The sequence below is a fragment of the Centroberyx gerrardi genome, chromosome 17, assembly GCF_048128805.1.
Source record: "Centroberyx gerrardi isolate f3 chromosome 17, fCenGer3.hap1.cur.20231027, whole genome shotgun sequence".
Taxonomy (NCBI): domain Eukaryota; kingdom Metazoa; phylum Chordata; class Actinopteri; order Beryciformes; family Berycidae; genus Centroberyx; species Centroberyx gerrardi.
This window is the reverse complement of record NC_136013.1, coordinates 26,310,562-26,337,685: the sequence shown is the minus strand read 5'-3', so window position 1 is coordinate 26,337,685 and position 27,124 is coordinate 26,310,562. Positions and strand designations below refer to the sequence as shown.

Genomic DNA, 27,124 nt, shown 5'->3' with positions numbered 1-27,124 from the left:
ATCATGGGTGACACCAAACTTTGTCTGTTACTGCTTCTGAGCAGCTACGCATTGGCTCGTAAGTTCCTTCTTTTACCAGCTAGCTCACTGGATTGATGGAAATCCATTTATTTAAAATAATTAGCTGGAATAGGCTAACAATACATACAAAAACAAATCTTAAAACAATATCACTTTTGTAACTTGGTGTTTTTAAACTAGCATTCACTGCAGTAGCTAGTGTATATGCCCTATTTTGTATGATCATGCAGTTCATTACAAATGTTTTGATCAAAAGCTGTTACTGAATAGATCATGATTGAATCAATGTATCTTCTCTATCTCTTCTCTCTCTCTATCTAATATATGGAATATATTCAATATTCCATCTGTATTATATATATAAGACAACGATCATAGTAGGGCCCAATAATATACTGTAGAGTACTAGGTTAAAACACTAGGTTAAAACAGCATACATAAATGTGTACATACATTATGTATATATAGCACCTTAGCACCAAGCATTAATTTAATTTCAAGCCACACAATGAAATGTAATTCTATATATATATACAGTATGTACATGTAGAATTGTAATTATGTATATAATACAGACATTGAAATTGTATAAAATATATACTATATTTAGATATATAGTGAAATTAGGGGTATGAGTTATATGTAATATGCTCACTGAAAATTTAAATTGCAATTATGTATATTTATAATTACATATAGATTGCATTTCATTGTGTGGTTTAAAATGTTTAAATTAATGCTCAGTGCAATTTTAAGATATTATGAACATATTATTTTAATCAGATTATATTTTAGAATTATAATAAATAATGTCTACAAAATTGTATTTATTACCTATTTATATAATCACTCTGTATTTTGTCGCTTTCCAGAGCAAGGCAGTGACGATGAGCAGACATCAACGTGTCTGTGTAAGTTTTTTCAGAGACACACACATTCACATTCACATTCATATTAAATATCTAGTCCTCAATCCACACATAAACAAAGCCTACCACAGAACACCAATATGTGACATTTTTTCATTTGCAAATTGATTGGCCCAGATCTTGATAGAGGGATTGACAATTTTGTGAAAACTGAGCTTTAAAATTATTTTGAAGTTTGCAATGGGGTTGTTTTCATTTGGATTCTGTGTGATTTGGTAAAGGAAGAGGAAAAGATGGAAATGATGCACAAGTTTATTTTACATCTACAAGCCCTAATGTACTTCTCAAGAATATGTATACCCCAAAATTGTTGTAATTAAAATTATTCTGGACTTGGCCATTTCCTTTGACTTTGACATGTGTATACTTGGAAAATGGGGGTTATGGTTAGGGTTGGGGGGGTATGTTGTTGAAAACACACACATTGAACTGAGAACAGATCGATAATGGCTGTGCTAAACTAACAAACACATGACCTGCTTTTTGGAGATAGCAGTAGTTGGTGGACTCTTGCTCCATGGTGTTTATGAGGCAGTACGGTGGCTGCTGTTCACTGCTAGGATTGTCATTTAGTCACCGAAGGGTCCAAAGGTCTGGAGTCAAGCAAAGATGTGGAAGCTTGACTGTGAACCTAAGAAAAAAATTATATTGACCCAATATATGAAGAAGACATAATCTTAACAGGCAACCTCAGGTTAAATTGATCAGCATGACATAAAGATACAGACAAAAGATGAAGATAAAGACAAATAAAGACACCCCTAACACTGAGGGAGAGAGAGAAAACCAGTTACTTACAATATGAGATATTAGAGATCTGAAAGTGTTGAAATGTGTTGAAAAAGTGAAAATGGATAGCAAACAAAAAAAAAACATTTAAATAACCAAATTTAAAATAGTTTTTCTTTTTTGTCCTATTAGGAAATGTGGAAATGCTATTTTATAAGTCTGCAGGGAATCACTTGATTTGATGGTAGAAAGCCCATGTATTTACCATGTGTTACCATTATTCTGTCACAGTGGCAACCAGATTCAAGGCCTATAAGAAATATGTCTACCAGTACACCACAGAGAGCAGAAACGGGGTGGTGGGCACTGCCAACCTCAAGAACGGCCCCAAAGTCACTTGCCAGGTACGTGACTTAGATTATTTGTCCAATTTAGTTCCCTTGGTAATAGAAACCTCTTATCTGAGCACCCTCCCTCCCTGTCTGTCGCTCTATTGGCTCTGTCTCCTGCCCTGTCTCTGCTATCACATATCTTTAGGTGGAGATCGAAGTCCCCCAGACATGTAGCTTCCTCTTGCATACCAGGGACTGTGCCCTAAGCGAGGTGTCCGTCATGGATCCCCAGGGCCAGCCGGTCTACAGGCAGGCCGCCGGCTCCGAGGCCTTCCAGGCCGCCATGGAAAAGTTAGTGCAAAACATCTTTTAGATGATTTGATACACATTACATACACTTAGAGGGGTGGATATTGGGACAAGGAAATAAAGTTAGTCTTTTTGCAGCTTTTTATTGGCGTCCAAGCTGAGCCATGTTAAAGCAAGCCAGATCACAGGTCCTTGGGCAGGTTGCTATTGGATGTTCCAAAGTCGATTAAAAAGATTAAAAACAAGAGGTGATCAGGCTTTTTCCATCATAGCTGCCAGACTTTGGAACGGCCTGCCTGAGGAGCTTAGGCTGGATCCTCCATATCCTAAATGACTTCTTGAAACTCATCTTTATAGACTTGCTTTTATGTAATGGTCTTTTAAATGTCCTTGACCTTTTTTATTGTAAGTGACAGGGTTCGCTGTCTAAATACTTAAGATTTTCTCTGTCCATTTTAAGAGTTCATTTCCAAACCACGATATATACATTTTGGAAAAGTCTATAAAATTGTCATCATTTTGTCAACCAAGGATTTAAGTTGCCCTCTGTCCTTCAACAAGCAATCAAGCATCATACTTGGTTCAGCTGTGACACCTACTTTTTTTTTGTAAGAGTAGGTGTCACTTTTCTCAAGCAGTGGATATCTCACTTTGGAACAAAACTCTTCATTTATTTTGTATTCCAAGAACCAGAGTTCTTATCCCCAAGGCCAGCGGGTCCTTAATTCTTATGTTCTTATTTAGTGCGAAATATGTTATTGAGTGATGTCTGTCTCTTCCCTATCCAGGAACTCTCTGAAGTTCACTGTGGAGCAGGTCACCAATGTCCAGCTGTACCCAGAGCCAGACGAGCCGGTCAACATCCTCAACATTAAGAGAGGAATTGTCTCTGCTCTCATGGTGCCAGTCATGGAGGACGAACAGAACAGCATTATGGTTAGTATCTCCACCCAACCCCCTCTGGATTCTCCTACGTTGCTGCAGAAAGGCAAAACTACAGCATACGGGGTCCATCAGATGAATAAGCATTAGATTAGATGAAAATTTAATGATCCCCCTTGGGGAAACTGGGTCATTGCAGTTGCAGAGAGGAGGATATAGATAAAAATAGAAAAAATACAGCGTACTGAACACAATACAAGGAGTCATTAGAACAAAGGAACATATTGAGAGTGATATGACAGATAAATAAAGCATCTTTGTTGACAGATTCACAGGTTACTTATTACTTATTCCATTCCATACTCAGCTTTTCGTCATCATAAGCAAAAGACATTAGGAGGTCCAATGAAAACAAGGATTGTTTTGTCAATCTAAGTTTAACATTCAATTAGGTCAACTGGTTAGGTAACATTTTATAATACTTTCCAAATAAGCTATGCAATGAAATGCAGTACATGCAGTACATCACATATATATACATATATATATATCTTATCTTGACTGATTAGTTTCCTCATAGATCAATTGCGGATAGAGTCTACCTGAATAAGAAAGAGTGACCTATATAGATATAGATTTATTACCCAATGGTGCAATCTTTCATTAAATATACCTCACTTGCATGTGGCTTTGTCACCTGTATTTTAAAACCCATATTCACAAGCTAACCTCCGCATTTGCTGTTCTTTTCAGAGCACAGTGCACGGCACGTGTTTAACAGACTACAGGGTCAACGCCAGGAAGGATATCGCCACAGACGTGTCCCTGTCCAGAGATCTGTCCCAGTGTGACCAGTTCTACAGCAGGGGACTGACCAACAGCCCACTGGCCCTGCTGCAAAGGCTGGTGAGACACTGGTGCCGTGCCTGTTAGCCTTCAAGTGGACACTGACACTAATGCCAATTCAGATGCATATGATGAGATATCCACCATCTAAAAAAATTGACACCTACCCATGTAAAGGGATTGCTGTCAAGGGAGTTAAACAAGTTGTGGGATATTATTGAGGTTCCAACCATCTTAAAGCTGTACTAGGCAACATTGGTGGCTCCAGATGGCAACGCAAGTTTCAAATACCCACAAATGTGATGTCAGTGTGATGTCAGTAAACTGCACACAGCATGCTCTTTTTCCACGAGAGAGGAAAAAGATCTAACATTGGGGAGTCCAGCTTTCTCTGAATGGAGTGCTGCTCACTGCTGTTTAGGAGACAGTTTGGATTTCACTCTTAAGTTTAGATTTAGCACTTCTTGTGGGCAGAGCAGTGTACATATCCGACACCAGAATTTCATTTGGGCACATAGGGCAAATCTACGGGGTCTCATTTAGGAGGGATGGGATGCTCTTTACTATTGCAGACCCACTTTGTGATTTAGGCTGGTGTATTTTTACATAATCCAGAGGGGCTTAAAATTATTGAGCAGGTAGTGGTTCAGCATCTTGCACAAGGACATTTTGACAGGACCTATCGGGGTCAGTCAGCTACAGAAAAGTTGCAAAGATGCAATCATCTCATGTGGAAGACACTCTGACATAACAGTGCTGTTAATGTGAATTTAATCTATATGAATTTAAAAATCACTAGATTCAGTATCATAAGTTGCCAATCAATCACTGTAAAGTATACTAAATTGACTTTAAAATACTTTCCTATTATTGTTTAAAATGTCTTACTTTCTGGAACTCACTCAAAAGCTTTTTGTCTTAGGTCTTGAATGTATCCATACATACAGTATGTTGTGTTTTTTCAGCATCGCCCCATGTCTAAGCTTATCAGAAGCACTCAAGACTGCAATTACCAGTTTGACAACAGGAGAAAGCACATGACTACAGCCGAATGCACAGAAAAACACATCTACCTGCCCTTCTCTCATGAGTAAGTAACCCTCTGTGTGTGGTGCATCTTTATGTGTGTATGTTTATGTCTATACATCAACTTCTAATCTGCCTTTCAGGAACAATGGAATATCATCTGTAGTCATCCAGAGTTTGACCTTGCAAGACTCCATAAGGATCAACAACAGATTCTTTGGTGAGTGATCATTCGTGAATTAAATGGCATGCATATGCAGCTTGTAATGTCTTTCTGCATAATCTTAGTTCCCATCTCTTACTGGGTGTTGGTACAGAGGCAGACACCATCCGCAGCAAGCCACTTCACTTTGAAGAGCCTGAGGACAAAGCTCCAGTCCAGACAAAGGATGCCACCCTGAGCACCCTGCGGGACCTTATGGCTCTGGCAGGCACAGATCAGGGCCAGAGGAGGGCCAGCCTCTTCCATAAATTGGTGTCCGGCCTGCGCTCCCTGAGGAACGAGACGCTGAGCCAGACAGTCACTGAGATGCTGGATATGTCAGGCCTGCTCACCTGGCAGGCCCTGTTCCAGTGCGGCACTCCGGAATGCACCAGCGCAATCCTCCAGGCCATCTGGACCATTGATGGGGTGTCACTGGAGGTGGACGCCTTGGTCTACGGGCTGAGTCTCCAGGCCCACCCTGATGCCCACCGTGTCAGAGACATGCTCAGCATGGCCCAGTTTAAACAGAGCAAGGCCATCATGTATGCTCTGGCCAACACAGTCAAGAAGTAAGTAGAAGAGGTCTACTTTAATACTTTTTAATGTTACAAAGCTTAAATATAGATGACCTGCCGAGTTTCAATAACTTTGATGCCTCATTTGGCCATCTGTGTAACTGCTATAGATCACCACTAGAGGGCAACACGTTCAAACCTAACCATTACACACCTAATCTTTATCCAGAACCGTAGGATCTGATCATATCTTTTCTGCCTTTGTCCACAGGTTCCATGAAGGAGAGGTTACCCCAGAGGTCACAGATGTGTCAAAGTTCATGGAGACGCTATTAGAGGACTGCTCAGAGGACACAGAGATGTCCTTCCTTGCACTACGGGTATGTGCTGACTACTGATAATGTTTCAAGCATTTCACATAGCTTTGGATAGCTCACCCATATAGGTTGTTTTTCATTTTTCCTAATGCATATTAAAACATTTGGACTGTAACTATATGATTGTTGCATCATGTATTCACCTATTTATAGTAGTCTACATTTTCTCTACCTGAAGTCAGCACTTCTCAGGGAATCTGACTCAGAGTTGATGTGTCCCATCAATATTTTCTCAGAATAAATTACCCCAAAGTAGTAGTAATAATAATAATCTTTGTAAACTAGGTTGTTGGTGTCATGGGTCGGGCCATGCAAGATGTCAGCCCCAGCCTGATGTCCTCCCTCTTCCGCTGTGCTAAGAGAACTGACATTCCTCTATCAAACCAAAAGGCAGCCATTCAGGCCTTCAGGCTGATGGACATCAGTGATGAGGTGCAGTAACTCCACACACGCACGATCAGTCCTTGCACATCCATTGTAGGTTGACAATGAACACGACATATGCTGTGGGATTTAGTTGAGGGTCTGTGGAGTGCACAAGTGGTTGATGAGGTCAATCAGACCCTGGAACGCTGCAGAGTGTAAACATGCATGAAGGCATATGTGTTTGCAGACACACACACACACACACACGCATGCACGTACACGCCAAAATACAACAAAAAACAGATCAAAACAGCATATTTCAAATGACCACTTGGAATAAATTATTAAAACTAGGATAGGCCTATACATGTACATGAAAATATACATACAGTATAATGTTTACATATTGGAATTTAAAATGTGGATGTTATTGCATGCAAGCTTCTCTGATAGTTCTAAGCGTTGACAAAGGCAAGCCAACTCACTCGCTTTTAACGTTTATACGACCGCAGGTTAGAAACATCCTCATGGAAGTGTACCAGGATGTTCAGAGCCCTGTTGAGAAACGCGTGGCAGCCTATCTAATTCTGATGAAGAGCCCAGACCAAGCCCTGGTAACCGAGCTTGTGAACTCTTTGGAGGACATGGAGGAGAAGCAGCTCAAGAACTTTGTGGTCTCCCACCTTAACAACATCCGCAACTCCAAGGAACCACAGATGCATCAGTGAGTGGCTGTCCAGCAATAACATTATCCTCTCAAGTGCGACATAATTTTTCAGCCCAAATAAAGGATTCCAGATCCTGCCCCCTTTCAGTCTAACGTAAAAATGAATAGGGGTGTAAAATGACTACCTTTAACCACATCCAGCACTAACATTGACTACTTTTGCTTTCAAGGATTCTTCAGTTATGTAGGCTATTTCTTTATTTGCTGAAGTGGATTCTCATGGGTTTTAATAAAAACAAATATTTTGTGGTTTTGTGAAGCAAGGATAATGCAACATCCACGCCATGGTTATTAGCAAAAAAAATAAAAATAAAAAAATAAAAAAATCAGTAACCCGTTAAAATATGTAATAACCACATTGTAGAAGTGGCAGGAATGCAGAGACGGACAACTTCTCTCGTTGACTACACCAACTCGTGTGTCATTTATTTTTAACCCACAGAGCAAGACAATTTACCTCGCGCTCTAAAACACAACATTACATCGAGCTGACGTCAGACTCAGAAAACCAGACTTTCTTAAAGGGACCGTGTCTCCTTAACCCTGAGAAGCACACAATATAACTGCGTGTGTTAAACATACCCAAACCACAGATTATGGTGAATAATGTCTGTAGAGTCTGCCACAACATCATATTTCATATGTCATATGTACTATCATTATTTCAACCAATTTTAAAAACATAACAATTGGCATGTTTTTTGGATCCAAAAGTCTAATTCATTTTCACCATAGGCAAAAAAGGAAAAATTGGTCCAAAAAAACTGGATATAAACTGGAAGCCCAGAAACACCTGAGAGGACAATTAGCCAGCATTATGATGTTATTGATAGAATAAATGAATAGTTCAACAGTCCCCAAGTGGAAATGAATTTCATTTATTTGTTCATTTCACATTCGAATGTCCATATTTGAGACATAAATTATAGTATGAATGCTATATGGCACTATGAGTAGGGAGACTGTCCTTCAACTAGAGGACCCAGGTTCAAGACCCCTCCCTGCTAAAGTGTCCTTGAGCAAGACACTGAATCTCTGTCCGCTCCAGGAGTGTTGTTCTGTAGCTGACCCTGACCTCTGACCTCCCAGTGGAGAAGGGCAACAAAAAAAAAAAAGAGACTAAAATTGAAGTCAAAGTAGAAACATGTAAATTGACTAAGGATGATGGTGTTTTTGCCACTGTGCCTCATGTTTGATTTAAACATCATAGGGCATGGGAAGTGAAAGGGGCAGAAACCTTTTGCCTACAACCTCAATTTGATTAAGGAGAGAAAATAGTAACATCAGTGGTTTGGCTCTATGTACGCCTACTTGAACCTTCTCTCTTCTCTTTACTAAAGATTCAAAAACTACATTGAGTTGGCCTTGAAAGACCAGCTGTCCCCCACAAACGAGTTTATCGGCATGTCCCGCAACTACAAGATGGAAACACCGCTGGCCTCAGTGCAGGGCAACATCATCTTTGATCCCACTGACACCTTGCCAAAGGAGGTGATGCTGGAGACCACCCTGAAAGTTTTTGACTACAACTATGACATCTTTGAGGTATGTTTTCAACAGCGTGATTATTACATGTTTTGGAAGACATAAAATGAGTTTTGTCAAGATTTTTTAAATGTTCAAAACTGCTCCCCTTCAAGGTCGGTGTTGAGGGAAAAGGATTTGAACCAACAATTGATGCTCTCTTTGGAGAGAGGGGTTTCTTCCCTGACACCATTTCCAGGGCTGTGTATTGGGCAGGTGACCAAGCCCCAAAGACGCTCCAACAGGTTTTGGACAGAATTGCCCCCAACAGAGGCAGAATGAAAAGACAGGTGAAATGATTACATATTGTACATATGCATACATAATACTGTATTGTCATTATATATTGTAGTACATTTTAGGCTGTTTATGTTACCACATGAATACACCCTACACTCTCCATTTGCATGCATATCCCGGAACTTTGAGTAAAGTGTAACCACTCAATATCTCTCCAGGTCCCACAGGACCTTCTGAAAGATATCGCATACGGTTTCAACCAGCTCATGGCTGATGTGCGTTCCTCACCGGCCCCTGAAGCCACTGCCTACCTTAGGCTCCTGGGAAACGAGATAGGATACATCAAGACCAGTGAAATGAGACAGATGGCTGAGACTCTGTTCATGTACTATCACTTCTTCTTCAGGGTCCTGCCTGCCAAGGTCAAAACTTTTTGTTTCTTGAAATGGTCATTGTAAGAGAACATATTGTGAAAAAGATCAGCCTTTTTATTTGAGATTTGCACTGAAGAATCCAAAGTCATAGTTGAAGTGATATTTTCATGTAACATGTCTCTGTTCTCTTACCCCAACAGGCCATTGATGCACTGACATCTAGCACTGAAAATGAGATTTTTGCCCACTACATCTTCATGGAGAATGCCTTCTCTCTACCCACTGCCTCTGGCTTCCCTCTCAAGTTCTTGCTGGCTGGGGTGTTTGCCCCTGGTGCCAAAGGAGGCCTTACTTTTTCTCCCAGCATGGTAAATTAGCTCGCCTTTATCTTATTTAACATGTAATGATAACTACATTAGTAGAATGATAGAAAATTTTGCTGTTCTGTAAAACCTGAATCCCTTGTATCTTGTTTCTGTAATTGCTAGCTGATGTTGTCCCCCACACATAGAAAACATTTCCCACAGAAAACTGTGGTCCTAGCACAGTTTTGCATATTTCCTCCATTTGAAGTATCCTTCTCCTTGCAGCACCAACTGTCTTTCATGCCCTCGGTCGGCTTGGAATTCATTACCCAAATGGGTGTGCACATTCCGGACTTTGTGGTGGCTGGGATCGAGATGCACACCAACATGTACCACGAGAGTTCCCTCAATGCTAAGGTCACCATCAACAGAAACCAGATCAAACTGTCCATGCCTGCTCCTAAGTCGAACACTCAGTTGTTCAGTTTTAGGTGGGTGGCACCTGCCTCAAATGACACAAAGTTCTTTCCATGAAGTCACATAAAAGACAACAGTTAATGTTTACTGCATTCTATCCAATAAAATCTAACTCCAGCTTCCAGTTTGAATTATTTTAACTTGCTCCTCTCATTCTGAAATATAGCAACAAGCTGCTGTCAGTCTCCTCCAGTCAGACAAAGATAGTGCCATCCATGGTGGAGGACCGGACTGACTCCACTGACTGCCAGCCTCTATTCACTGGTCTGAAATACTGCACCATAGTACGCTACTCCAATGCAAGCTCCACAGACCAGGCCCCTTATTACCCCCTGACAGGAGAAACCAGGTAAGAGGGAACCCCATTTGGAAATCTGTGTTCAAAGTTATTGGTGGACTTGGGTGTTCATTCAAGTAGTCTCTCTCTAGATGGGTAGCTTACATCTAGATGATTAGTCAACATTTTAATTATCTTCATGATCTTGAATAACCAATTCATTATTATTATAAACTCAATACTATGGTCAGCAAGCAATTTGTGGCCTAAATTGGAAGACGATTTGTAATGCAGCCTGTCTTGTTTCCTCAGGTTTGCAGTTGAGATCCAACCCACAGGGGAGGTTTCAGAGTACACTGCCACCATCACTGGTGAAACACTCAGAGAGGGCAGAGAGGGTCGTCATAAGGTGGACTCTCTGAAGCTAACCCTGAAGGCAGAAGGTATGTAAATGAGAAAGTGTGTGTGTGTGTGTGTGTGTGTGTGTGTGTGTGTGTGCACGCGCATGGGTGTTTGTGTCATTCTGTATGTTTCTGTGTTGTTGTGCATTTGCTGTAATGCATGGCTTGAGGAAACTGAATCAAATTGTAGGAACTTTTGTGGACACTGTGAAGAGGCCAGAATTTATGAATGTGTGCCACTCAGAGATGAAACCCACATTTATCATTATCTTATATGCTGTATTAAGTCTATAATAAACTAAATATGCATAAATTAGGTACATATGTCACTTACCTACTAGTGAATAGCCTCTTTTGAAAAATAAATATGCAAAATATACAGGATACGTGTCACTTGGTCACAAGCTCTGGTGGGAATGATATTTTTCTGAGATGTAACCAAGCTTAAATGAAAGATAAGACCTTTAATTTTCTAAACATCTTAATAATGGACATTATTATGAAATCGATATGGGCACCAGTTTTAATTGATATAGAGGCCAGATGTGGCCCAACAGCCATCAGTTGCCCATCACTGTAATAGAAGATAAACAATATTGAGACTATTACATTTTATTTCTGCTGCTACTAGGTGCTGATTCAACAGAGGCCACAGCATCCCTGAAGTACAACCGCAATAAGAACATTCTGACCACTGAGGTTGTCATTCCCGACTATGATGTGGAAGCAGGCATCAAGCTGGCTGTAACTGACACTAATACGAAAGGCAAGAAGATGCGAGGTATCACTATCGACGTCACAAACAAGAACATCCCACAGCTGACTCTGGTTGGACGTACCAGGTAAAAGCTCTATGATTAATACCTTCCTAATGATAAATACTGACAAGGCTTCAGCTGTGCTGTCTTGTTTCTAGCGGCTATTTTCTGAGTGAGAAATGGGTGAATGAGAGACATAGCAGGAGACACAAATGCTTAATTAACTGAGGCAGAATCCAAATCTAGGCCCATTGGGGTTTAGTAAGGTAGTAGAGATGGTGGTCTTAACCATCAAACTTTCAACATACCATCAAATCTTTTCAACATATAATACCTTGTTTTGAATGTAGACTTGAAATGATGAAGGATGCCATGCTGCAAGTCCAGATGGTCATCCCCTCCCTGAAAACCGATGCTTCTGTCACTGCAACCCTGAAGAAGGATGAGAGTGTGGTCATAGGGGTAGAGACGGCCATCAACATCCCTGAGACATCCTCCTTGCAGAGAGTCACCCTCAAATATGGTAATCATCAGCCATCTCTCATTTCTTCTGTGTGACTGAAACAGAATTAGGTCATTCATTCATTTGTTTATTTGTGGGGACTCTTGGACTTTCTCCTTACAGATGATGACAAGTTTGAGGTGGAACTGATTTCAGACCTGAACTCAGAGATTCAGAAACTGATCCCGAATGTAGAGAACTACCACAGGCAGCTGCAGCAGCTCGTCGATGACATCCTAGACCAGAAGGTGGCCAAGACTGATATGAAACTGCGCCACATAGTCACCAAAGGAATTGAGGTATGGCTTTGACACTTGACACTATATTTTTACAGTTGTAACAATATCAATACAAGTGAGAAGTAATTAAACTGCACATCTCCCTGAAGGCAGGTAATATTTGGCTGGACAAATTGGCTGCGGGAATCCCCTATGTTGACAACTTGCGAAACAAGAGGAGCATTTCAGATCTCACTTTGCCAGCCCTGCCTGAGAAACTGTTCCTGCAATCGTAAGTTTCAAATACATTTTATGCTAACAAGGGTTTACAGAACATTATTTTGATTTCAAAGGTTAACAGGCATAAACCCTAGCACAGCATTTAAATCATACGGGTTGTTCATCTTCTGCTCCTCTACCCATTGACAGTTTGTTCAGATATTTTCAGATGCAAAGCCCAAAACTTGAATGATAATGATTGTGCATAATTTTCACCTCAACAGTGACAGTTTGTTCCGATACCAGTTCAACAAGGACAAGATGACCATCTCGCTTCCTCTGCCGCTGGGAGGCAAAACCTCAGAAGAACTGAACATCCCTACCACTCTGTCCATTCCTGTCATCCACTTACCAGAGATAGGCCTATATATTCCTGCCAAAAACTATCCGGTGCCATCATTCACTATGCCACAGTCATTAGAGTTCATGGTCCCCCTTCTTGGTCTGGCTGAAGCATCCACCAAGATCAACAGCAACTTCTACAACTGGGAAGGCTCCATCTCTGGGGGTAACAACACTGTAGATGTCCCCAGCTACATTGCACAATACAAGATCATGGCCCAGTCGCCTTTCAACCCGCTGTCATACAAACTTGAAGGTAAGTTGTCCCTTAAAACATCAAATACTTGATAGCTGCTAAATAATGGTGTGGGTGTTTGATTAAATCATTTAATACAATTTGCTCAGTCACAGTGTGAGTAATTATTGCAAATATCCCTGATAATTAATCAGACATGAGCATTAAGATTTTGAAAAATGTACACTCAGACAGTGCATATCTAATTAGTTGATCAAAATTTAGTTTAATGTAAGTTTGAGTTTACGCAACATCTTCCACTTTGCTATCACAGATATTGACATTGGTATCATTTCTTTCTGTCTGCTTAAAGGAACTGGGATGATGTCAGGAAGAGCTGAAGATAATCTGAAGTATCTTGTGAATGGTTCCTTAAGCCATAGCCTCATTGATACAAGTTTCAGTATCTTAGAAACCGTAACTGTGACAGACAAACTCAATGCGAGGGCCAGCTACAAGATTGAAGCCTCTAGTCCAATAGGTCTGCACATCTCTCTCTATTCCTCTGCTCAATCAACCTCTACCTCAGATGAAGTCACAGGAGATGGCACCTTGGAAGGATCAGTTAATGTAGGTTCACTGTCCACCAGCACCGCCTACACCCATAGCTACACCCTCCGCCCTCTAGAAAGAACAGGAAGAGGAGAGTCCAACCTGCGCATCACCTCACCATTCATCCAAGCTCACAACATGATCCAGGGAGTCTATGCAAACTCAGAGTTGAACATTGTGTCCAAAACAAATGTGCAGAATGATGCCCTCAAGCATGTGGCAGAACTTAAGTATAAGGATGCACAACTGACCCTGAAGTGCAATGCTGTTGCCACAGCCCTGGGTAAATCACTCAATAACAAAGTTGAGCTTGGCTTGTCCAGCCATATGGCCGTTCTCAGAATTGAATCACAGGCAGATGATGCAACAAATAGGGCATACTCCCTTATAACAGGGTCTGTGAATTCAAATGGGCTTGAGGTAAACTCTGAAGGGTCCCTCACCTTCGATGCAGGTCGTGGATTGCACAAAGCCTCTGTTACAGTTGGCAGAAATGGTCTGATCACCAGTGGAATTAACAGCATTCAGTGTAGCCCGGTGACATTTGAGAACATCTTCAACGGTGCCATAGATAGCAGTGGAGCATCCCTGTCCTCCACGTCCAAAGCAATGGCTGAAGAAAGCAGAGGAGAGCTGAACATTGAGGGTAAAATTACAGCTGCAGAGGCATCTTTGTATGGTGTACTCAAGGGCCATGCACATGATGCAAGCACAAGAAACAACATGAATATTGTATTGAACCAAAGGGCGTTGACCTTTTCTAGCAATATGATGGGATCATTGAAGCAGATGAAAACTGAAAACAGCCACACACTGACCCTCACTCTATGGACCCTAGCCCTCCACTCCAAGACTAACAACTTCATCTGTGAAGATGTTTACTACAAACATGACACCAAGGTTGATATGAAGCCATTTGTTACCTCATTCGATGTGACAAATGACCTCAAGTTTTATGACGTCAGTGTGAACAATGAAGGCCACATGAAGCTTGAGCCACTTAAGATGGACCTGACTGGAGGTATGAAAGGAGCCTATGGAGAAGAACAGGAGGTTAGACATACCTATGAAATCAACTATGCTGATATGGCTGGTACAATGAAATCCAGCATATCTGGGAATATAATGGATGCCCAGTTGAGTCACAACTGTGAACTTGAGTTTGCTGGAATTTCCTCCAAGTCAAACTGTGAAGCACGAATAAACTCTAAGCCTCTACGTTTTGACAGCACCATACGCACCATGGCACTGCCTTTCAGCCTCACCATTGATGCCCTTGTCAACAGTGATGGAGAAATTAATCTATATGGGAAGCACACTGGACAGCTGTACAGCAAGTTGCTGGTTAAAGCTGAGCCCCTGGCTCTTGCATATACACACGACAGCCGGGTATCAACCATGCATATGCTCGAAAGTGGGGAGTCTTCCACTCATATAGACAACAAATTTGGTGGCCTCCTGACACCCAGTGCACAATCTCTGACATGGAAAACCAAATCCAAGCTGAATGACCATGTTTACAACCAGGACATTAATACTTACAATAATCCTGAGAAGATTGGAGTTGATTTTTCTGGAGTAATGTTCACAAACATTTTCAGCAAATTGAGCACAAGTAGAGCAAAGAGATCAGAGCCAGAAAATCAAGAGTTCAGTATGGCTGGTTTCCTCGAGTATGACAAGAACAGTGACTGCCATATCATTAAGATACCACTCATTGAGAGTCTTCCTGTTGCTTTTGAACAGCTCAAGAATGCTCTTGTAAATGCCTTAGAATCACTGCAACAGTTCATCAACGGTCTAGATATTAATGAGGTAATCAGTGAATTTAGAGCCAAGTTAGATCAACTACCACTGCAAGTGAGTGACTTCATGAGAGAGATGGACTTAGACAACAAAGTGAATGAGATCAAAGAAAAACTTACTTATTTGACAAACGAGTTTGCTGTAACCATGGATGACTTGGAGCTTGCTATGGAAAACTTGAAAAAGAACTTTGAAAATACAGTGATGGACACTGCAACCAAAATTAGAGACCTCATTCTTATAGTCAGAGACTATGTCAAAAGAGGAGACTTTTCTGATGCCATAACAAATTTACTTTCAGAAATTGGAAATCAGCTCCGGGCCTTTGATGAGAAGTATGAAATCAGGCACTCATTTGTTAAAGCAATTGATGCCATTGAGGATGTCATCAGACAGATTGATTTGCAGAAGCTCACAGAAAACAGTGCCGCATGGCTACAGGAGCTTGATTCTAAATATGGCATCTTGGAAAAAATCAAAGAAAAAATGGTTGCATTGAAACAGTTCATTGAGACCTTTGATGTCAAAATGTTTTTCAAAGATGTAAGGGATTACATACTTTCAATTGATGTGGCTATGTACGTTGAGCAGTTATCATATAAAATACCCTCCTCAGAGATAGCGAGAGTGATGGACTCTATAAATGATGTTATTGTCAATTGGATTGAAGAATATGAAATCACCAACAAACTCAATGCAGTGTATTTCTACATTAGGGATCTACTTCTTAAATATGATCTTGATGAAAAATTTAAAGAATTATTAGATCAGGTATTGGTACTCGTCAAAGAATTCAAAATTGAAGACACTGTGCAATCACTGGTAGATGCTTTGAAAGGCATAAAATTTGAATATGTTTATGACAAAATCATGCAATTTCTGGATAGTGTGACAAGTCAGATAAAAGCAATTGACTTTAAGCAAAGCATTGATGAGCTTAATGAAAGCATTTCTTCAACGCTTAAGTCAATAAAGGAATTTGACTACAATGCATTTGTCGATGAGGCCAACAAGAAAATTGTTGAACTAACAAACTATATTAATGAGCAGATTAAAACATATGAGATTGTACAAAAAGTTGAGGCTGTTAGGGAATTTTTCAGAGAGATACAAACTTCTATCATCAAATATTTGGATGAGCTCAAAAACACTAAGGTGGCTGAGGTTGTGAAGAAATTGAATGATGTGATTGACACTACAGCGTACAATGACATCAAGATGAAAGTACAGGAAATCCTTGAAGACATGAAACAAAGAGTCCTTGGCATGGATATCAGAGATGAAATGTACATCTACCTCCAAAGGGCAAGTGAATCCTACACCAATATGATTGCCTACATTTCTGTTCAATTCAGCCGATTGATGGAAGAGATCCGCAAAGTGGCAAAGGACCATGAGATCATCAACCAGATCAAGCAAGCTATGGCTGGAGTTCTGGATGCACTGAAGACAGCTACGATTGAGATTCCCTCTTTCACCATACCTCTCACTGACCTTGTCATTCCGGCATTTACAATCAACCTGAATAAATTGCACGAGATCAGCATCCCAGCTCAAATTTTAGTCCCTGAGTTCACCATTCTGAGTTCCTACACAATCCCTTCCTTTAACATAGACTTTGAGGAGACCAAAGCAAACATAGTTGCAATCATAGATTGCATCAGAGAATTTGAGATCCAAATGCCTAAACCTGAGGAAATCTTTGGAGATCTAAGAGCTCTCTATCTATCTGAACTACCAGATCTGACCTTCCCAGAAATAACTCTTTCAGAAATCATATTCCCAGCCATCAACATCCCCAAATTGAATCTGGAGGACTTTGAAATCACAATGCTTCCCATTCCGGAGATCAAAATGCCTGAGGTTCCCAGTGAAGTTTGCATTCCAGTTTTTGGCAAACTCCATGGTGAGTTTAGAGTGAACTCCCCACATTACACTCTTGTAACATCAGGAGCAATTGAGAACTCAACTACTACATCAAAGACCCCACAGTTCACAGCAACCTTGACTTCTCATGCCACGTCGAGTATTGAGTTCCTTGAGTACTCCTTGGATGCCACTGCTCGGTTGGAAGCTCCCAGAATGAAGAAGCTGTTATTCACAGAGACTGTGAAAGCCACACATACAACCTTTTCCATTGATCATGAGGGATCCATGACTCTCACTGGCCCCTCTGCTGAGGCTGGTGCCAAGACTATTGCCAAGGCCACAACCCAAATGTACACAGCAGACTTGGTCAACAATCTGGCTCTTACACTCAAGAGTGGAATCTCTGCAGCCATAGATACAACCTACAGCCATGACTTGAACATCCCAACAGCTGAAATTTCTAGTCAGGCAAATGTGGCACAGAATATAGCAGCCAAAATGGAATCAGGTATAATTACTGTAACTAGTGAAACTACTGGAAATGGAAAGTGGTCCATTCAAGACTACTCTGATGAAGGTACACACAAAAGCAATCTCGAATTCACCATTAATTTTAGCACTGCCAAGTTAACTTTTGGAGGAGAAACTGACTGTAAGGCCTTGAAAATGAGGCAAACAGTGACTGCTGAATCGGTCATCTTAAGCCATATCATTGTTGAAGCAAGAGCTGAGAGTGAAGTTCCATCTATCAAGAAGAGTGTCATGGTTTTGAATGGAGAGGCTCATATTGGAGACTTGAAAATTGCACTGACAACCTCTCATGATGCTGAACTCATTGGAAGACTCAGTGGATCCATATCCAACTCGTTGGAATTCTTGGCCCATCCATTTGAGATTATGCTGGATGTTAAGAATAAAGTAAACTCAAAGATTATTTTCCCCCTGAAACTCTCTGGTAAAGTGGATCTCCAGCATGATTATGGTATTATTCTAAACTCGGAGAAGCAGCATGCTAATTGGGTTACTTTGGCTCGATTCAATCAGTACAAGTACAATCACAATTTCACCTTGGAAAACAATGAAAGGGACATATTTTTACATTCATCAGCTACCGGAGAGGCTAATCTGGACTTTTTGACTGTTCCTCTCACTGTCCCAGAGATGACTGTACCTTATCTAGAAATTAAAACCCCTGAGGTCAAAGAACTCTCTCTATGGGAACATGCAGGCTTCAAAACCCTGCTTACCACCCCTCAGCAGTCATTTGATATGAACCTGAAGCTTCATTACTATAAGAACCCTGATATGCACAACTTTGAATTGGACCTTGGACCCATCTATATCGCAATCAATGACAATGCCAACATCATCAAGGCACAATTTCAACAATGTAGAGACAAAGTAGTTGCACTTCTAAAAGATTCCTACAACCAAGCAAAGTTACAGTATGATAAACATAAGATTGACACTTCTAGCCAGCCTCCTAGAATTTTCACTGTCCCTGGATACAAAGTACCAATCCTGAATATTGAGGTTTCTGCCTTTAGGGCAGAGTTGCCTGCTTTCAGCTATTTTGTTCCCAAGGAGGTCAGTACACCAAGCTTCAAAGTTCCAGCAATGGGTTTCTCTGTGCCATCCTATACCCTTGTGCTGCCATCTCTGGAGTTACCGGTCATCCATGTTCCAGAAACTTTAAGTGAACTGACCCTACCCACTTTCACACTACCTGCTATTCAAAACAATATTATGATCCCAACCATGGGTAACATAACTTATGATTTCTCCTTCAAATCCACCGTGATCACCCTGAGTGCTAATGCTGGCCTCTACAACCAGTCAGACATTGTTGTTCGATTTGGAGCTTCCTCAACATCTGTGTTTGACATTTTAAATGGTAAAATTGATGGCACTACTAGTTTGACAAGGAAAAGGGGAATAAAATTGGCCTCCACTGTGTCCCTGGAGCACAGGAACGTGGAGGCAAGCCATGATTGTACTGTTAGCCTCTCCAGAAGGAGCATGGAAGCTTCTGCAACCAATATTGCCAAAATCAATCTGCCCTTCCTTAATCTGGAATTGAATCAGGAACTCATTGGAAATACCAAGACCAAACCAAATATAGGTTCCAAGATGAAATTTAAATATATGTTTAATATTCCACTGATTGAGTCTTTAGGCAAGGGAAACATTGATCAGAACCTGGCATTGGAAGCACTCTCTTCCTATGTGTCACTGGAGTCCACTACCAAAGGGAAGACTGACATAACAATAATGGGCAGCTGCAATGTTGCTGAAGATCTAGACAATGAGGCCATCTTCTACCTTAATGCTAATGGCCTGCGTTCAACTGTCAAGACTAGTTTCAACTCAAACATTGATCACAAACAGGACAAACAAAAACGAAGCCCAAACAATATCTTTCAATATGACATGAATAAGAACTTTGCTCTTGAGGTCTCTCTACGCCGTGTGTATGCAACAGTGGATTACACAAGCAATAACAATGTCAATTTTGCATCTCTCAACACAAATGGAAAGCATATTGTTAAAGGAACGCTTGATTTTGTTCCTTTAACAACCCTAAAGGCTACAGTGAATATTGATGCAAGTCAGCCTTGCAGTTTGGGTCATGCTGGGCTTCTTCAGAACATCAACCTTGCCATCACCTCAGAGAAGCAGTCTTTTATCTGGAGTGGTAAAGAGCAATTGGCCTCTCTTATCCATGCTTGTGATTTACTCTTATCCAATGATGAGGCTGAAGTACGCATGGACTTGACAGGATCAGTGGAAGGTCACCTAGCTTTCTTGAAGTCAGTAAAGCTTCCTGTTTATCAAAAGAACCTCTGGGATGTGCTCAAGTTTGATCAGGTCACAAATATGGACAAACTACAATTCTTCAATGTCTCCTCCAGTATTGTATACACAAAGACCATGGATGGCCTGGAGTTTGCCATACCATCTAAATTATTTGAAAATGGTGTCACTTTCAGTGTCCCTGGGATTACCCTTGCAGTGCCTGCTTGGGTAAAAGAAATCCCACCGACCATAAGGAATATTGACATGCGATTTGAAAACATTGATGTCTCTGATAATTTCACACTACCACCCTTAATCTCAGTTCCAGCCTTTGATGTGCCATTCACCACCTTGCATGTGGAACCCTTCACAATTGATCTGAAGAATCTGAACATCCCTAAGGTGATCACCACCACAGCCTTTGAGATCATGCTGCCAGGGTTGCCAAAGATGGCAGTGCCCAGTTACGATATTGACACAGAATATCTACAGGGCAAAATGTCCTTCCTGTCATTCAAGATGCCACAATATGAAATCACCATCTCATCTTTCACCCTACCAAAATCCTTCATCATTGGTGAGCACACCATCAACCTAGATGAAATTGCAAGTCACATTTCAAACTTTGAAATTCCAACCATCACCATTCCAGAGCAAAAGATGGAAATCCCTGAAATTGCCCTACATCTGCCTTCAAGTGTGTTTATCCCAGCATTTGGTGCCCTTGCTGCCACTCTGACAGTTTCCTCACCAATTTATAATGTGACAACAACTGCCAACCTGGAAAATAAGGATTCCAGCGCTGTCACCTCACTGAAGTCCATCTGCACTTCTACAATGATCTTCTTGGAGTATGACCTGGATGGTAATACTGACAATTTCTTACAGTGTATAATCACTCCTTACATTTACTTTGAAGAATTATTTTGACTGAATTAATAGATTTGAGATATTGCATTAGATATAATGTTTTGTTTTCTATGTATCCCTGCAGCCACAGCAACCCTTGGATTTGAGAATGGAATTGTCAGTCTAAATGGGAAGTGCAAATTGATTCACAATGACGCAAACATTGAATGGCAGCAGGTCTTTGCACAAAACCTGAGGTAAGTATATTTTGGTGATCCTTAAACATTTGCAACTTAAATGAGAAATTAAGTCTTGCTTGCTACAACTTATGAAAGTGTATTACATATATACATAGCCAAATTGGCACATTCTGTACATTTGTTATCAGCATCTGTAAAGTGAATAGAGTGACATGGTGTGCAGTGTTTTACAATGCACGTACGTACAATACACACCAGAACACTCATTCTCACACTTTGCATATATATATTGATATAATTGTTTAATCTATGTATATATATATATATATATATATATATGTATATACAGACACAAGAACATGTTAAGTAGAATGTATGAATGGGGAGTATGGGAAGAAATATGCCAGAAATATTATATAAAAACAGTAAATATATATATGTATATATACAGTATATATATATACATATAATATTTCATATAATATATCTGGCATATTTCTGCCCATACTCCCCATTCATACATTCTACTTCACATGTTCTTGTGTCTGGTGTTGGGACTCTTTTTGGGTGTGAACCACTGGTTTAACACAAAATGTTGTATTCCATGCAATATTAGAGCATATTTCTGATTGTGGCACTCTTTCTTCAGGATGAAGCGCCAAACCTCTCCAGCTGATGCTATGTACGTTTTTTTCCAAGACTGTCTGCAAGATATTTTAGAGTTCAAAGTTTGTAAAATCCAAAATCAATGTGGATATCAGTCATGTTTTGAATGGCACAAAGGAGTAATAGCTCATGAGCTCATGTAATAGCTTTGACCAATGTTGTCAGAACATACCTCAACAAAAAATTATTTTTCTTTTTTTAAGGGTGTCTCGTCATACTCTGAATGTTGACATCACCAGCCCAACCTTTGTCGATGTGAGCTTCCGCTTTGCTTCCCGTAAAGATGGCATCACTGCATCTATGTCTTCTCCATCGTCCGGTTTCCTTGGATTACATGTTCAACGAAGGTCTCCATCACAGCTGTATGGGAAACTTTTCAGTCGTTACCTGGTAAGAGATACTTCAAGTACTGTAGTTTGCATATTGTTGTCAAAAGCAAACAACATTTTAAACTCTATACATGGATTGATGCTATCTGCATTAAACGTAACACTATTTTAACCCTTATTTTTATGGATATCTTCCCTCATCTTCTAGTCTACTCCTGAGAAGGATACTGACATTCTGACTGTGAAAGCCACCCTGAGAAACTCTGAGAAGCTGAGCCTGCAGGCCTCCTGGGACTTAGGTGTCCTCCATGATGTGATTGAAGGATCCAAGGAGAGGATGCCTGCCATTACTGAAGCTGTGCTCAAGTTCATCAATAAATATCACACTTACCACTTTGGTTTTGATCTAAACCGTGGTGGTATGAAGTTAAAGAACTCAGTTTCCAATGTCATAGAGAGAGCCTATCACGAGGTTCCTGTGTCTCTCAGCACACTGCAGAATTCAATTGAACAACTCAGTGATCAAGGGAAAGACGTGTACAGGCAGGCTTCTGACAGCATAATGTCCATCAATGTGCAGGAATTTCGAGACAGGTTCACTAACAAGGCTAGACAATTCTTGAGACGCAGTGAACAGAACATTGAAGTCCTGTTAGATGCAATCATTAAGTTTTTGAGTGACACCAAGTTTGCTGTGCCTGGATTTAAGGAGAAGCTGACGGGCCTTGAGATCACCCAGCGAGCCCGTCGCTCTATATCAATGGCCATTGACAGGGCAGTCCAACGGTTTGCCAACCTTATAGAGACCATTGGCGACACCATCAGGGGAGCTGAGTTCACTGTACCGGGAACCGATGTTATTGTTAATGGAAGGAAGATAATGGAAAACCTGAAGTCTTCTTTGAATTCCATGCCTGATAAGCTAGTACAGACAGTGCGTGGCTGTTTGGAGGTGCTGCTCAAGAAAGTTAGTGACCTCTTGGAGGTGACTGTCACAAAGGCACAAGAGCTCATCGCCTCCATGAGAGCTGACAACCTGGAAATTACTTCTCAAATTAATGACATCTATGTAGAGGCTCTGCAGTCTTCCAAGCAACACATTAAAGAGGCAAAGAGAAGTATAGCGGAGTATAAAGACATTGCCAAACTGAAGGTTCAAGAGGTTTATAATGGCATGAATGCGGAGGGTGTGAATGACGATCTTAAGGAGCTTATCAGTATTTTGCAGTCACACCTCTATGAAGGAATTAATGAAAGTATAAATATAATGGAAAGAGCATCTGAAAACACAGCACCATATATAAGAGTGAGCAATAAAAAGATGGACATTGATATTCCCCTACTCTTCTTCTGGAGGTCTTTCAGTGAATGGCCAACGCAGTCCAGGCAATGAATCATGCTTCTCAACCACCACTTGGTTGCTTCATGGCTGACCGAATTTATATGGCTGCGTGAAAAAAGACTTGTTATTGTTTGATGCAAATTAAATTGTGTTCTATTGCACATGCATTATACTTGAGTTCATTTTTATTGAATTTGCTTAAATTTGCTAATTTTTAACTTCTGAACTCCCAATGCTTTTCATTTTGTTACTTCTTGATGATGATGTTAAATAAAACAATAAAAGAATTTTTGTACAACAGTTTGTCATACTGTTTTGGTCTTTACTCTTGATCAACAGTACAATAAAAATGTTAAATTGTAGATAGGATCCTTTTGCAGTGTTATTAATTAATTAGCAATAGGAGACGTCATGTAAAAGAAATAAAGGAAATCTCTGTTGACTGACTCAATTCCAAATTACTATCTATTGAATCTACTCATTTTCATTGTGTTCCAGAGGCAATTAGTATATGTTCAAGTCAAATGTTCAGTCACTGATCATGCACAATATTTATATCAGAATATTTAATGGGTTTCCATTGTAATATCTGCTATGCACAAGTCCCCTCTTTTTCATTCTTTCTCATAGCTCAGGCTATTACTAATAAAGTTCATTAAGTTCACTTCCCCTTCTTTCCCTGGTCTTCTTGGAGGGACACTTAATGGTGGTGTTTTTGCCTGAGCATGCTTCTTTTCCCACAAAGAGCCATTCATAATATTCATGAGATTAGATATTATTTATAAAACTGCAGTGTTTGCAGAGAGACATTGTGGACAAAGGGAGGATTTGGTAAAATTGACCATTTTCTGCCTTCTCATGGTGACAGAACGATATTGTACACTTCACTGTGTAATGCTAAGTTGCTAACATTGAAAAGGATAATATGTGAATTTGCTCAATGGTCATCTCTGTAAAATTGTTACTTGGAAACTCAAGGTAAAATGAACCCTCTGAGTCATGCATGTGTTCTCCCTGAGATATATGTTGATGAAATTCCCTCTTATCTTTATCAATTTTTTAATCAAAGAAGATAGCATTGCAGTGGAGAGATATGGTTCCTACAAACAGAATATGCTTGTTTTAGGAATGACTGGAGAAATTGTAGGAGGGAAGCAAAAAGATATTATGAGGTTCCCTTTGTTCTACCTATCTACCACAAAAAACAATATTTATGAGTCATAGGGAAATTAAAACCTATATTTTTATGAGCTGAATTTCAGGAATAATTCCTTTGCCCTTGTCAGGCGTGGGCCTTACTGAAATGGTGTCATGACTAAGCCCAGACAAAACAATAGAGACATTGTACAATATCCTCAGTACCTATTGCCTTACATAGAACAATACTGTCACAATTTGAGTGCATTGAAGTTTATCGGAATAGCCCTTTTTGGTCTCCAATTACAAAAATATATATATTTTTTTAATCTTAAAAAGCCCCTTTTTAACAACCCATAACCTCCCATTGTTAAATCTATGTGGTTTCAAAAAATAATCTGAATGTGGTGGATTGCATCATAATGACATCATCCATACATGAAATCAAAATACTAAGCCATCTGTATGAGGCACTGTGACGCCACTAACTGTTTTAACCCCTTGCACCCTGACCTTCCCATTAAATTTCCCCTTAAGTAGCTTTAAAGTTAGGAAAAACATGTTTTCCATACTGTACAGAAATGCCACATACACATTCTGTATCTGCTCATTCCAACGCTTCATTGAAGCTATAGCATGCTTATATTGAGTGAAATATTCAACCCCAAGACGCCATTTTTATGGCAGTGCCATTACATCAAATGGAAAAAATCTAGATGTCTTGTGCATCATTTTATACACATTTTCCTGTAATTCAGCTTGACATGTTTGGTATCTTTGGAAACCTTGGGATCTTGACTAGAATTTATAATAAAGTTCTGTGGGTTTGAACAAATCTTGGCCGCTTAACATGCATTTGTAATGATGGTTAAGTGAAATGTCCTTTAAAAAATATTCCTTTCGCTCATCAGTATCACTGTTGCAAAGGAGCCTTGATACTGTGAAAAGAAAATGTATGTAATTCACTAGATGTGTAAAACTTCCAGCTTTGCATTAATTTACTTGCACACTTTATGCTTACATAATGGAGAAAGGAATGAATACAAAATATATACTTTTATAACCTGTGTGACCTTTATTGTTATTAAACAAAACAAAATCAGGAGACATTGGCATGGGTGTCATCAGCACCTTGGATCTGTATCCTATTAGTCAAAATGTCATGTTTTTTCTCTCCCTCAAAGAAAACTTAATCCACGGTGAAGATCCTGTCTTCGTCACTGCCGTTTGCACCTGCAGAAGTTCATCATCTGACCTGACTGTCACTCTTCACTTCAAACAAAAACCAGTGCCTGCTTCACAGCAACTACCGTGCAAATTTATTTAGAAAAGGTCAGTAAAATGTGTATGACATGAGGATAGTCACCTGCTATAGATCTTGCCTCCCTGACACCTGGGGAGGTTCCTTCAATTTTAGTTTATTTAAAGCAGTGGTTTTCAATTATGTGCTACAGAGGCCGAAGAGTGCAGGTTCCCAAACAATCACTATGGCAGCTCATTTCACTTATTAGTTCTTCTTTTCTAGTTTAAATTGGGATAATTTGTGACATGATCTGCTGTAGTGTTTGCATTTTATTTAATTTTACTTGTTCTGTTTTCAAAATTCACAATACTTTTAGATGAAAACAAGAAAAATGCATTTCACTGACAGCAAAACTACAGGTGGACAGCATCTGCTTGTATTGAAGGCAAAGTAGCCTGTATATTTTTTCTTTCTGACTTTTGTCGCCCACTTGGTGCTGTTTGAGCTGTTTTAGGCGTGAGAGGCGCCTGGCGCCGCGATAGGTGCATTTATCTTTCACCAAGCTCCAGTAAAAATCTGTCAGTTTAATGTTGCCTTGCTTATGGGCAAGGGTATATAACTGATAGAACAAGACTTAATACCTATTACGAATCGTTAGGAACCACTCTTGAATTCGGCATTGATACAACACACCAAGCAGCGTTGATTTAAATAATTTTTCAACTTTTAGAATTAGTACGCCTGTTATTCCCTCTATTTTCTTCCACCAAAATACACCCTGATGAGCGGTACCAAGCAGCGTGAACCAATTCTAAAAAATTAGATTGTTTTTAAATAAAATGCTGCTTGGTCGATCGTCTACATGCCGAATTTACCAGAAGACATTACAATTTCGAAAATGTGTTTAAATTATGCTCAACCAGGTCACTGTTTGTTGACAATCAAGGCAACATTAAGCTGACAGATTTTTGTATGGAGTGTGGTTTACCTTTCTTTCCATACGTGGGAACCGCAAATATTGGGACTTCAAACGTAGGCGACCTTGAACGCATCTGCATCAGCTGAGCCACCCTATTGGCTGATTAGCTCTAAGGAGGGTGGTCTACCAACCAATGAGAATGAAGCAAATGTGTGCAGCA

At 40.1% G+C, this 27,124-nt stretch overlaps 1 protein-coding gene across 1 annotated transcript; it reads left to right on the top strand.

Annotated features, from left to right (window-relative positions):
• Window positions 1–23,656, top strand: apoba (apolipoprotein Ba). The gene is made up of 29 exons (XM_071921533.2): window positions 1–58; window positions 894–932; window positions 1,971–2,083; window positions 2,217–2,362; window positions 3,109–3,256; window positions 3,956–4,108; window positions 5,014–5,138; window positions 5,218–5,294; window positions 5,392–5,848; window positions 6,066–6,174; window positions 6,457–6,603; window positions 7,050–7,261; window positions 8,605–8,809; window positions 8,905–9,078; window positions 9,247–9,450; window positions 9,603–9,770; window positions 9,993–10,198; window positions 10,351–10,533; window positions 10,774–10,904; window positions 11,494–11,704; window positions 11,971–12,143; window positions 12,246–12,421; window positions 12,511–12,632; window positions 12,844–13,217; window positions 13,510–21,084; window positions 21,214–21,325; window positions 21,918–21,950; window positions 22,138–22,324; window positions 22,472–23,656. Exons 1-29 carry the CDS (start codon window positions 4–6, stop codon window positions 23,654–23,656), a joined length of 13,200 nt encoding a protein of 4,399 aa, XP_071777634.2. The 5' UTR covers window positions 1–3.
• Window positions 23,657–27,124: the final 3,468 nt, after the last annotated feature.